This window comes from Ixodes scapularis, unplaced genomic scaffold, assembly GCF_016920785.2.
Source record: "Ixodes scapularis isolate PalLabHiFi unplaced genomic scaffold, ASM1692078v2 PGA_scaffold6__148_contigs__length_123643588, whole genome shotgun sequence".
Classification (NCBI taxonomy): Eukaryota; Metazoa; Arthropoda; class Arachnida; order Ixodida; family Ixodidae; genus Ixodes; species Ixodes scapularis.
In genome coordinates, this window is record NW_024609881.1 from 43,034,373 (window position 1) to 43,047,801 (window position 13,429).

At 40.9% G+C, this 13,429-nt stretch overlaps 2 protein-coding genes across 2 annotated transcripts in view; both read left to right on the forward strand.

The window, feature by feature from the left end:
* LOC120840044 (MAM and LDL-receptor class A domain-containing protein 1) overlaps positions 1 to 7,762 on the forward strand; it is a 129,200-nt gene extending 121,438 nt beyond the window's left edge. The window contains exons 19-21 of the mRNA XM_040210475.1: positions 1,343 to 1,507; positions 4,258 to 4,461; positions 7,716 to 7,762. Coding sequence (XP_040066409.1) covers positions 1,343 to 1,507; positions 4,258 to 4,461; positions 7,716 to 7,762 — 416 coding nt within the window. The remainder of the gene's footprint in view (positions 1 to 1,342; positions 1,508 to 4,257; positions 4,462 to 7,715) is intronic.
* Positions 7,763 to 9,078: 1,316 nt separating this feature from the next.
* The window catches only part of LOC8033073 (apical endosomal glycoprotein), a 142,165-nt gene continuing 137,814 nt past the window's right edge, over positions 9,079 to 13,429 (forward strand). Inside the window, exons 1-2 of the mRNA XM_040210497.1 lie at positions 9,079 to 9,210; positions 12,133 to 12,268. Coding sequence (XP_040066431.1) covers positions 9,132 to 9,210; positions 12,133 to 12,268 — 215 coding nt within the window. The 5' untranslated portion in view covers positions 9,079 to 9,131. The remainder of the gene's footprint in view (positions 9,211 to 12,132; positions 12,269 to 13,429) is intronic.

Consider the following 13,429-nt stretch of genomic DNA (forward strand, 5'->3'; position numbering starts at 1 on the left):
AATTAGTGAAATTTAGTCAATTACTCGTCTTTCTTATGCATTATTTACTTAGCATAGTGTCCGACTGACGGTATAGCTGATATGCACAAACCGCACTGCTGTAGGGTTGCATTTTTTTTAATTACCTAAAGATTAAAAGAGAAAACTTGAATCGAGTGACTCACGTCAAGTATTGTATAACGACATCATTGGCGGGCGTCGGAATCTAAAGCAATTTGCGATACAGTTTATGCTTATCATAATCCAGGCAATTGGCTGTTTATGAGCCCACAAAATAAAAGTATCATGATGATGTCCTCAATAACCTTGGGGTTACAATTTTAGTTCATTTAATTTATTTACCTTCAACGTACAAAGCAGCGGAGAAGGTTAACAATTATTAGAAAATGAATACACCTGGAAAACGTATATAACTGAAAAATTCAAGCTACCCGTTGAACTACCGCTTGGTTGAAAATATCACAGAGTAATCGAAAACAGAGGGTGGGGCTGTAATTTCATTCCAGGGAGTTGGGTGGTATAAAATAGTTATAAAACGAAGTTGAATTGGTATAGGGGTGCATTTTATGACGGTGATAAACACGCGAGGAAATGCAAACATGGAGTGAAAAATCCTTCAAGCAGTAAACTGATGAATGCATTTAATAAATAAACTAAAACGAGCGATGCTCCTGCGGACCGATATATTCGAAAGTGGAATATTGGCCTTATTGTGGAACCACATTCAGTTCAATGATAGTTTTAGATGATACGACGGACATATCTGGTTTGAGCTCTGGTAAGAATTCCAAATAGATTATGCATTCACTAGTTTTGATGGTGTAAGTGTTTTCATGGGGCGGTTTCACGTGACGCACTTATGGCACAAAAATCTCTATGGACGCCATGTTGATGAACATTCTTCCTACGATTTCTTACGCTCAAAAAAAAAAAAGTGACAGACAGCGCAAGCGTTTTCGCGTCGTGATCGTGATGTCTAGCCGTTGGCCGAGAAAAAGGGCGCAGCTGAGGCCGCCGGGCAAACTTCGCAAGGAAAATATCAAAGTAAGCATAGGTTTTAGCGGCCCTGAATACGTCCCCGGTCGTACATCCTGAGGTCTGTAGTCGACGGAGTCACCCGATCGTTAAGCTTCTGCGATTCAGAAACACCAAAAACGACGCAAGCAACTAATCGTCGGCGTGCAGACTAATGGTGAAAGTGGCGGGTCTGTGCTTTCCACGAACAAGGTGGGACGTGAATTACCTGAAGTAAAAACGCGTTTCGTGAAGCCGCCCCGCAGAATTTCGTATTGGGTGATTGCGTATCTTATACAAACAAACAAAATATCTCTGTAACTTGCAGACGAGCCCATATCCTGGAAAAGGTTCGCCTATGTCGATTTAAGCATCCAAGTGGTCAACTGGACACAAATCACGGGTGGCGACACAGTGCGTATGCTCAGTCCCATCTTCGAAGTAGGGGACAAAGGAGACACTCTTCAATTGACCTACTTCCGAGCTGGACCAGGTGAGTGGTACTTAGCAGACCCCCCCTACCACCTGTACCCGTCGTGACATCAAGAATAGAAAAAAGAAAGAAGTTTCGAGCATAGGTTATGCACTGCGTATTTTAGTTCTTCTAAGGTTCTGTTGTCGAAGATGCTTTTTGTCATTCGTAACATGTACATCTTGATGAAACTACGTCTAATCTAAGGTGCACCTACGTATGCGGAGCGCAAGTTCGTCTGCATCTTCTGCATGTGTTGTGGTGACGTCAGAACACCGAGCTCTGATTGGCTCTGATTGAAGGATAAGGGGTAGACCTAAGGCAGCTTTCATTGAGGCCTACCCACTATCCTTCAGTCAAAGCCAATCAGAGTTCGGCGTTCTGACATCCTTCCAACCCTTGAAGAAGAAGCAGACGAACTTACGCTCCACACATCTTAACTCAACAGTCAACACACGAATGGAAAAATTAGTAACACTTCGGGAGGATCCACTTTTTTATACTACGGTTCTTGTATAGTGGCCCTAAATAAGCTATGCTTAGAGTATCGCCTCTCTATTCCCTGTTGGTCTTGTGGGCGCCGCCATTTTGTTTCTTAGTTCAGAGCAGACTCCACTGGCGAGAGTGATAGTTTGAAAATGTAACGTTCCTAATCTACGGTGTCAGGACGCTTAGACGATATAGTCCTGTTCTGTCACGAATTGACATTACGTTTATGGAGGACGGATGAACGTTTCTCGCTATTTCAGACAAAATTTCCGATAACCATAACTTTGTCACGTGACACAAATACGTATCGTGACACCTACGTTTCATGTGATGCTAATGTGTCTCGTGTAACTCTGACGGCCTGCTTAATGTGCCCGCAGAATCGAGGAACCCGAAGTGGCCCTGTAAATGCTATGAAAAATTTAAAACGCCTTAAAAATGGCCTGCAATTTTTGTTTGTTTTTACTTTTGAAAGATGGAGTCATCTGTGAAGGTACCCCTTTACTGTTAAAAGGCGCGAGCATTATTTGGCACACTAGAGCGGCCGGCAGCTAGCTGGATATGAACGAAGCCAAATTTCAATGTTTCAAAGCAAGTCCTAAAGTTGCGAGCATTTTGAATTCCAAAGGTAACATATACTAGCCCTTCCGCAAAAAAAACTTATCTGAATGGGCCCTCTTTTCTTGACATGAACTGTTTCAATTCGGACAGTGAAGCATGACACGTTTATACTTTGATTTTATAAACTGAGCGGTATCAACACACGTTAGCATTATGACACTTCTTTGGACTCCTTGGCGGAGTTTTCCGCTTCAGTACGGTTATCATCCGACTGTCGGCTTCGCCGATTTATCCAAGCATGGCAGTTAAATTGTTTGAGCGGCAACATTTCATTTACAAATATTCAAAACGTGATGCCTAAGCAGAACTAAGTAGTTTTGAATGTGACAACTTCAGCAGTGTTACTTTAACTGAATTCAGGCGGAACCCGTAACAGATGAAAACGAAATTTTCTTACTGACTTGACCTTTGATGTCTACCGGAATCGCAGGCCCGTTCCAGAAAAAGAAGGGGGGAGTGCTGATTGCAATAAAATAATCTCTGCTTTATTTTTCTGTACAGCCTCCACATAGAGGACGTGTTTATTTGTATCAAGTCGTTTTCAGTTTAGCTTAGGAGTTGTCACGCCATTACATAAAATTACGATTTTTTATTAATGAAAATATTAGAGACGGTGATATCACTGTTGCCTTTTTCGAATGCCTCGGCACTACACTCCAAATAAAGCTTATGAGTTCACCTTTTTGAAGAACATAAAGGCAGTCAATCACAGCGAACAATAGAAATAAAAATTTATCGAACCACTATACTGAGAATACTATTACAAAAAATAAATGCCATCTTCGCCGGGACAATAGACGTGACATTTTGCTCACTCGTTTTCTTTGCGTGCATCGCAGATTAAAGATTTAATCGTAATCTGAGAATCGTCGTTAGCTAGAATCCTTTAATTCCTCGCCGTGTTTGGAGTTCTATGTGCTCTAGAAAAGTTAATTCACGGACTTGTTTAAATGTAGCCTATATATTCTTAATAATGAAAAAGAACTCGACAAGTGAAAACTGATAATAAAGGTTTAATCGGCTAAATTGTGCTAAACAGAATAAAGGACGATCATCGATACAGAAGAAAAGCGGACGGCCATTTGGCAGCGTAACAGCAAGCGAGAACGACACTGACTCGACAAAGTCACGGGCAGCTCCTTATCTTGTGTGCGTCGGCATTACGAAAGTTCGGGTCCGAAGGTTTGAGCATCGACCGTTCGGGGCGAGAATGAACAGGCACTCTGGAGAACAAAAAAACAGGCCGAAAGGATAAAAGTCACGCCCCGAGTAGGAATAAACGCGAATCTTCAATAGTTTCGTGAGCAAGCGTTGCCTGTTCAGAAAACTCTAAAAAAAATAAAAAAAATATTCGATTTCCGTGTGGCAAGATACGCGAGTTATCTTGGTTGACAGGAGCTACAAAAGCTCCGCTCTCAACGAGCTTCAGAGTCCTCCTCATAGCTGTGACAGGATACGCCATTCAGTAATCTATCAAATTCTTTGCTATAGCCTTTTATTTTCATGTGACTGCAGAATGTCAAAAGTGCTTTGTTGATGTTCCAAATGTCTCAAAGTACAATCCGAACCGAACTTCGGTATCCAAGGCTTTCAAATTTGGAAATTTCTTCCTTCACTTCGCTTCCACTAATTTCGGGTTTAACCTTTCGCATTTTATGCAGACATTGCGTCCATGAAGCTGACGCAGGTGGAGTACAAGGACAACACTGGTGTTCCTGGAACACTGCAAACCCTCGATCTACCAGAGGGCCAGGGTTGGCAATCAATACAGATGAAGCTGAAGCCCTCAAAGCAGAGCCAAGTGATAGTGGCGCTCACCAGAGGAAAAGGAAGCGATGGAGATGCAGCCATTGGCAGTATTTCGGGTGAGAATCGCTACCGTGGCACCCTACACGTTCCACAAAATAAGATCAGATGCTCAATCGACTCCTATCAGTTACGTCAACGTAAGCTACACATTCCGCAAAGGGCATTACTTTTGGTATAGAGCAAGGTTCTTATAACGTTTCTGGCTAAAGGGCCGCATTAGGTATCTGTCGTAGTCTCGAGGGCCGAGAAAAAGTAATTTTGAACGAGGAAGACAAAAATAAACCTAGCTATCACTTCAACACATAAATTGGTCTTAGAGTAGGTATTAAAAACACAAGGTTGATGAATGCATATACTTGCATATAAAATGTAATATTTAGCTGATAACATTACACAACAATTGTGATCAAAAAAGCGCATCAGGCATAAATTAAACCGCCTGTGCCCTTTGACGCAATTCTGCAGTGCAAAATACTAATCAGAACTATAAAACTAATGTTGCCAATATGCATACAATGGGCCAAGTAAAAAAATATTGCACCACAAAAAACAAAAACAAAGAAGAACGCACCGTCCACACTGCTGGCCAATGGAGTTCAGCTGGGCCGTCGTAAGCAATGAACCAACTAGCGGAGTCAATTTAAGCCCGCGACACTATGTGATAGTTCTTAGATGACACTTTAGCACTATGTACTTACATGAAAACGCAAAGTAATTACACATACGTCGAGCAGGGGAGCTACAATGGTGATGCTGGGGATGACAATAGTTGCGTTAATAATATGGCGAGAGAACCCGCAATACGACGCAGCTCCTCGCGTACTCGTAATTTCTGGTATCTTCGTTGACGCATTTGAAGCGCATTTGTAGCAGCGGGTCTACTGCTACTTTATTTTGCGCCGGAACCGCGTCCAGCCGCGGCCCGGGTGGATGAATTTCGCGGGCCGGTGTTTACAAAACTGTGGTCTGGATCAGTCGTCTCAGAATCCTTGCCCGCGGGCCAGATCCAACCAGCGTAGGTTTTCCGACCGGTCCGGAGCTGGACGTGGTTTTTCCCACGAATACCGGCCCACGGCCCGCTTGCAGGAGGTCCGCTGCTACCGGCGCAATAATAAATGCGTAAAGAAACACCGGTGCAACGTGGACCACCCGCGTAAACAAAGATACCAGAAGAAAAATTATCGTAAGATGTGTCGCCTTGCCATTTTATTCATTGGACATTTTTATCATCAGCATCACCACTCTTTGTCCCCCGTTTTATATCCGTGTTACTACGTATCTTCGACACTTGCATTCCCATGGATACTGTGCTTTGTGTCCTGTGTCCTATCTATTGTATAATGTCAGCATTAGTTCAATCATTTTCATCGGTCTTCGGCCCTCTTGGAACGTGCCAAGGTTCCTATGCCCTTTGATTTATGCCTGGTGAGTTTTCGGGGTCCTCATTTTTGTGTTATCTCTTAACTAGGTAAATATTAAATTTCAAAATAAAGTAGATGTATTCATGGAACTGAAACGCTACATTTTTAATTTTTACTATAACTTTTATTTTGTAAAAAATGCTTCTCTAGAATTATTTATTTAGTTTTTTTTTTCTTATTTATATTTACTTATTTATTTGTGGCCTTTGAGACAGCGACCAATCGCCGATCCAACTTCTTAGCCAACAAGTTCGGAGGCTCCCTGGTTACAAAAGGTTTCGCAACGAAGCAAGCGCGACCTGTATTAGGCAAAACTTATATAGTCAAGTTTTACACATAAAGAGAAACAGAAGCGGCTCTATATTTGAGGGAAAACACAAAAATCGTTATTATTAGGCCTCCACGATCACAAATATCGAGATTATTTTTCACTTTGTTGGACTGAGGCTGCAGAAATAATTTTTTAAAGAACCGCTGAAGCCACTCTTTCCAAAGGCGTGACCTCATACTAGGAAGTATCAGAATCCCTACTCTCATGCATCTTCAGCGCCTGTCAAAGCTATGCACGCGCACCCTTGCTACTCTCAAAAGAAAAGGTCAGAGAGATACGTCACGACTGCCGTCAGTGCAGAAAAATATAGCTGGCAAGCTTTCGATCGCACGCACTGCCCACACGAGCGACACGCGCGTGGCGGCCCAAAGATCCTAGTACCACGTCACAACTGGTCGCAGGTTTTTTGTGTTCTATCGCGTTTTGTATAGATCTTCGGGGAAAACGAACGTGATATTCAGACTCACGGGATAAGAACACGCCAAAATTCACATGGAACTCGTTTTCTTTTTTTTCAACAAGTGTTTAGCCTTTTTTTAAATAAACAGCAATTTAGAAGTGACGTCAATAATGAAGGCCTCCAACACCATAGGAAAGTGTAAACACTTTTCAAGACAGCACATTTTAGCTTTAATTATAAAAAAATAATTATTATTTAACTTTTGTGTTTTACAACTTATCGTGCGATGGTGTGTTTTATTTGGTTCGTTATTCTTTTTTCCCCCTTTTGTATGCATGTTAACATTTTTATGCAGTAACACTTAGATATTGTCTCTGCTCTTGAACTGCACGAAATATACAGAAGATGAAGCTTAGTTAAGCTATTCTTTTCGCCTTTTCTTCAGACTTGTACGGTAATCACTACAAGTAATCAAATTACTTGTAATTACGTTTCATGCCAATTTTGGAATCCTTTGATTCCATTTATTTGGAAGTAGTTGCATGTCTTGAAAACACTAAAATTGTTTATAAATATAACTTTTTCCCCTTCCCCTTTCATATGGCGCCCTTGGTTTGTACAATTTTTTTACCAAAGAATCCTTGAACCAAGTTTAAGAGAGGAGGATGGTTTACAAAAATTGTTGAATTTAGAAGATAAGTAGTATATAATTCGGTGAGCAAGACACAAGATCCACAGTTTTCAAACCGGCAGAATGAGTTTGTCATTCTGGAAACTTAATGTAATCGAAAAAGTAACGGTCATTTTTCAAGTAACGCCAAATTACCTCCATTCACAAGTAACCATGTGCATGTAATCTAATTTAATACTTTTCAGCCGAGTCTACTTGTAATCGATTACGTTTCTCAAGTAACGTGTACAAGAGTGCATTTGTCCCATCTACCTAAACATTTCTTTAAATAAAAGTTGTTGTTTTTTCTTCTTTTTAATGAACATGTATGATTACCAAAAACAAAAATTAAATTTGACTACAACATAATAGAGGGGTTCTTTTTCAAGTAACCGAAAATACCTAGAGCACAGAGGAACTTAACAAGAATGTTCCCTGAGTTCCCTTGGAGATTATATATTCATATTTTTTTCCTTTTTACTTCGCAGCAGCCGTGGCATCTGCACAAGGGCATGCCGGTGAAGCCTGTGAGTAAAAAAAATATGTGCCTGTCTATAGCATTTTTATTTACTTCTAAGGTACGAAAAACGCTCTCTAAATGAAGGGCATGGTGAATTTGAAGTAGCGGATATATAAGACAATATTTGTTTACGTGTAAAGCGCAAAGAAAACTAGGACTAAGGGGGTGACAACATGGCGCGGTGTATCTTTAAGGTTTTTTCGTAATGAAGACAAACACAATCATCAAAACCTGAAAGATAGTCCCATTGTTGTAGAAAAGTCTGATGATATCATAATCCGTTTGACGGGTTCTTATATGTATTCGTTAAGTTTTTAAATCATTTTTCTATGAATGACAAAGATGGGGCGCCGAAACCGGCATCACTTCCATACAATTCGAATAAATGCGCATCGTGTATTTTGCATGCTGATGTTTTTTGTGAGCAGCCTATTACATTCGGTTGATTTTAATATAAAATTATGTTCAGAACAATAGCGGTGAACCACAAGGGGCTTACACTGGGGTGTCTGGTCAGATAATTAATATAAAACGTGAGAGACACCAAATTCTATACCCCGCAGACTTCGTACCCTTGTTCCGCACTACATGCCCACATACGGCATTGAATTGTTATACAAACTGTACCAAACACTAGATTCTTTTATGAGTCTAATATTAATTTTCGTAACAAGCCTCCCGAGATACGATCTACGTGAGTCATGGAGATGGGAAGCTTCTCGAGGCGACATGACGCCGTCAGTGGTGAAGCCGGGAAGACTTTCGGTTCGGAGCGACACACACCCAACAATAACCAAAAACTAACAAAGCGAAAACAAAAAAAACTGCTATTGGAGGGAAATGACAGTGATTTGCCGCCAACAGCTCTTTTTGTTCACGCTGGGGGGCGTTCCAACCGACCGCGACTTCTTCTTCCGGCTTCACTTAAGATTCTCTCCTTTAGCTGGCTTGATCCAGAATGTGTCCCCTCCTCTTCCTCCTACCTCCATGACGTGAGGCATATCGACTAGAGAGCCTAACTAGAAAAGAAAGAGCAACCTGAACAATGAAGTGCGTTTGCAATTCACTTGCGGAAACCTCCTTTGCGGATTTGACGCATGTGCACATGTGTGAGTTCTCGGGTCGCGACAAGTTTAAGAAAGAGAGAGGCCGAGCCAAGCTTGGAGACCTTTGCAGACGACTGACGCTATCTCCTACTCCTCCTCGTCGGTTCTCGTGATTCAAACACGGCCCATAGAGCCTGTGGAACCGATGGAGTAGTTGGAAATGCTATGCAATCTAGGCTCACTAATATTGACCGTTTTCTTTGGTATGTCGTGTTTCAGCCCTGTCCTGCGACTTCGAGAAAGGCACATTTTGCGGTTGGGAACCAAGCACGGGCGAGATGCAATTCAAGCTAAACGACCCTGCAAAGCACGTTCCACCCTCTCCCAGTTCTGACCACACTCTCAAGGCGTACAAAGGTTCGTAGGTCTTACGGACGCGCTACAGGTCGTTCTATTTTTACATGCTTCACTATGAACATCCTATTGAGAATACTGCCTCTTGTTTCTATTTGAAGGCAGCGTTAAGAACAATTGAGTATATGTGTACTGATAAGGGAAATCTGAATCTGTCTAAAACTTTTCCGAGTGTTGAAAACAAAACAAAAAAAATATTTGATACGAAGCACAATCGTAAGTTCCTAGGAAATATTCTCACAAATAGAGAAAGGCTGAAAGATTCCGAATTGAAAATATTCGTTTGATAAGGCGAACTTGTGCAACAAAACGCTAAAAAAAGTACCACCCGTCCTCCGTTGGTTACGGAAGGGCGACTGTTCCGACGCAGCCCGTTACCGCTACCTTTATATGCGCGAATCAGAATCACAACACACAATGACAACCGAGAGTGAGCTGGAACGTTCCAGGAGAGCACAAAACTATAGAAGAAAGAACGGGGTCCAGCGGGGTTCGATCCCCGCTGAACCTTCCATTAGCCGCGTACGTTTCCAACTCCGCCACGTACGCTGCACTATTAACTGTTTTTAGAAAATGGTCATTTGGGAAGACAGATGAAAAACAAAAATTAACAACCAGAATGAAAAAAAGATGACATAAAATAAACTTACAACGAAAAAGAAATGTAGAGCTTTATTTTCTGCGCGAAACGAATTTGTAGTTGGCGCCCCCCGGAGCCCGCGGAAAAGTGGCAGCTAGCACTCCCGTGAATGGCCACTAGTCACGTCGTGCTTGCGCTTTTTCGGGAGCTTCCTATGTGCTCTACAAGATTGCCTATGAATCTTTGTTATTGGTTGCACTTCTCTTTCCGACATTGTGTTCCGATGTTTGAATGAGAAAAATATAAGAAAGTCGTCACTGCCAGTTTTGACTCGTACGATAACAAACGAAATCTTTTCCTTTTCAGTTCGAAAGGGCGCGGTGTAGCATGTTCTTTCTTCTAGCATGTTGGTTTTTCCAAAGCGACGTCGCTGCTAGACGAAGGGCTGCAGTCCTTGTGATCGTCGAGCAGTGTGGTCGTTTTCGGGGAACCGGCATGTTGAAAAATACAACAGGTGACACCGCGCCCCTTCGAATAAAAATTGGCGACGCTTTCGTTTACTATCCTATGAGTCAAGATCGAAGTGACGATTTTCTTGTACTCGTTGTCTCTAAAACATCGAAACATTTTGTTAACAAAATAAGTGCAACGACTAAACGAAATATATAAGTAACTTTTAGCACTCATGGAAAGCCCCCGAACGAGCCCAAGCACCACCTGACAACTGGCCGGTTACGTGAACGCTAGTTGCCACTTTTCAATTGGCACGCGCGGGCGCCACTTAGAACACTGTCCAAATCGTAAATATAGCTAAACATTTTTTTTTTTGTGGTGTAGATTTATTTTGACTTTTTTTCATTCACTGTTCCATCTTTTCCCTTTTGCACATGTCTTTTAAGTGCAGAACTTTTTTTGTGTATGCAGATATAAGTAATATAAATGTCATTCAAGTAAAAAAGTGACAAATTATAAAACTCGAGCCTCAGTCTTATTACGCACTACGCTCTTAAAAATGTACGTGGGGTGGACGTTTTCCCATTATTTCCAACATTCACCAAATTATTTAGATTATTTGTGACACATCGATTCTGCATGCCGTTGTTTCTCACGACACTGGCATGTATAACGGGGGACATCTTCAAAGTCGTTAAACAATATCATTAAAATTATTACATAGGGGTATATTGAAGACAAACAAATGGACACGAATTGCGTTGTACTGTTCTTCACATCCATTTTCCTCCCTGAGAGATGGAGCGAAATGGGTAGGAGTAAATAACCTGTCGGTTTTATTATGTGTGCTTTTTGACTTGGTGAAAACCTATCAATATTAACTTTGTAAACACATTTAACCTGTTTGCAGCAGGAATCCGTTGTTTCTTGCTTTTCTGGGGATACCTTTAAGACAATTTACTTCTATACACGTTTGCAAGTCCGGCTTCAGGGCGCTGCCATCTTGCTTGCTGGGGTGCGCTTGGACACGTCCTAATCCGATTACGAAGCCTTGCTAAGGCGTCATAATCGGATTATGGCCGCTCCCAAGCGCACCCCACAGGGCAAGATGGCGGCACCCTGGGACCGGACTTGCAAACGTGTATATTTAGTTATATATTTACAGATGAAAAAAAGTTACACTTCACTTTAATTTTATGTTCGGTATTTTGAACAAATATTAGTTATTATCATATTGCCATTAATTGAAATATATTTAATTTATTTCTATTTGTAAACGTCCTACTAATTCCTAAATGCCCTACACACTTATAAGTCTCCTAGTACTTTTCAATGGTCGTAATGGTTTCTAAACGCCAACTAATATTTTCTCAATGACGACATAATGCGATCCACATAGGACATGCGATCTAATAATAATATCAGATGAACTACAATTTCAAAGGTTTATTTAAATTTTTTTCTAAACTAAATTACCAGGGAAGCGTTACATCCTTTATTACATAGCAAAGTACACTAACTTAAGCAATTAAAATCAATAAAAGAATACTGCTACGTTTATATCATGTACTTGCTTCAACTGTCGGTGCCCCTATAGAACGATTTGAGCAAAGTCGTGCCAAAATATCGTCTGAAAAAAACAAAGCTACATATTTTGGTTTTATTATAACAACTAGAAATATAAGACAACCGAATTATTAATATAGAGTATTATAGGTTTGATTAATTTCGCATATCATTTTTGAACTCAGTTTCCTTCAAGTCAATCCAGACAAACTATTCCAAGATATTCAACTGGACGATGCCTCTATGAAGCAGCAAGTCGACCAAAGTATAATAAAAATAATTACTTGGAATACAAGTGCTCATTCAAAAATCGGGACTCATTTCAGGTCGCTTTATTTTTGTCGAAAATCCTGATGGCAAAATGAAGAATGCCACGCTCAGGAGCCCCCAATTTCCCCCTGATTTTGGCCGTGAAGTCTGCATCTCTTTTTGGCACGCCTCTCCACCAAACACAAAGGGATTGTAAGTACATTTCTCAACAAATCGTTATTGTTCTATATCGAAAAAGAAATTAATCGGGCATGTCAAATTAGTTTATTAGGCCACTCAAATGTGTCTTTATAACACCCTTGAGACAGCGGGTATTGACGTTTGTTTACTCAAATATTGTACCATTTAAATTTAAACCAAGCCTCTTCAAACATTTTTGAGTAAGATGCTGGATTGGGCATCTGTCAGTCTAGGGGCCACTAAATAGACAAGATTATTTAAAATAAAAACTACGAGATTAATAAGCCTAAATAATTTTTTCAATACAAAACTTTCATCTGGATGAAAAATGAAAAAGACATATAGAGGATGAATACATATACTTTATTTTTAAATCTAATGTACTGTTATTTATGTCATTATAAAATAATTATGAGTCACAGAACTCTATCTGCATAAATCAAGGCGCATATTAGCTTAGGCATATAAACGTATGGCAGAATACTAAGGAGAACGCTAGATCTGGTGATGATAACATGCAAGGGTTATGACACAGGTTATAGCTAAACGTACATAAAACAAGGTACAGCGAATAGTAATGATGTGGATGAAAATGTACAACAAATACCATCGCGAGAGATCCCGCGTTTCTAGGCAGATTTTCTCTTATTATTCATAACATCTTTGCTTGCGCTTTTTAAAACGCGTCGCGGAGCCGCTTTCTTTTTATATTAGGGTTTACTTTTTGCATTTGTAGCAGTGGGCCGCAGCCCGGGAGTGACTGGAAAGATCAGGGCCATCCGCAGACTGAAAGGAACTCTTCCGCAGCCTAGTGTTTTGATACGCCTAATCTAAAATCACTCAATTAATCTATATATATATATATATATATATATATTATCATTTGCCACGAAAAAAAGTATTTAGCGCATTACTTACACCGTTGGACGCAATTTACGTCATGGTCAAGGCCCGCACTAGGCTCCGCCCCCATATTAGTGTCCCCTTCTATTACTGTTATATTGGCTTGACTACGCATCCGGACATGTTCCCAAGACTAGTGACTCCCTGTTGCAACGTCCGCTGCGTCTAGTCTGGCGTCTGACACCGTCTGCAAGTCGTGCGAGAAGACGCGCTGCAGCCTTGGGAGTCGTCTACAATTCCAACACCGTCTGCCGTCCTCTACAACGCCAA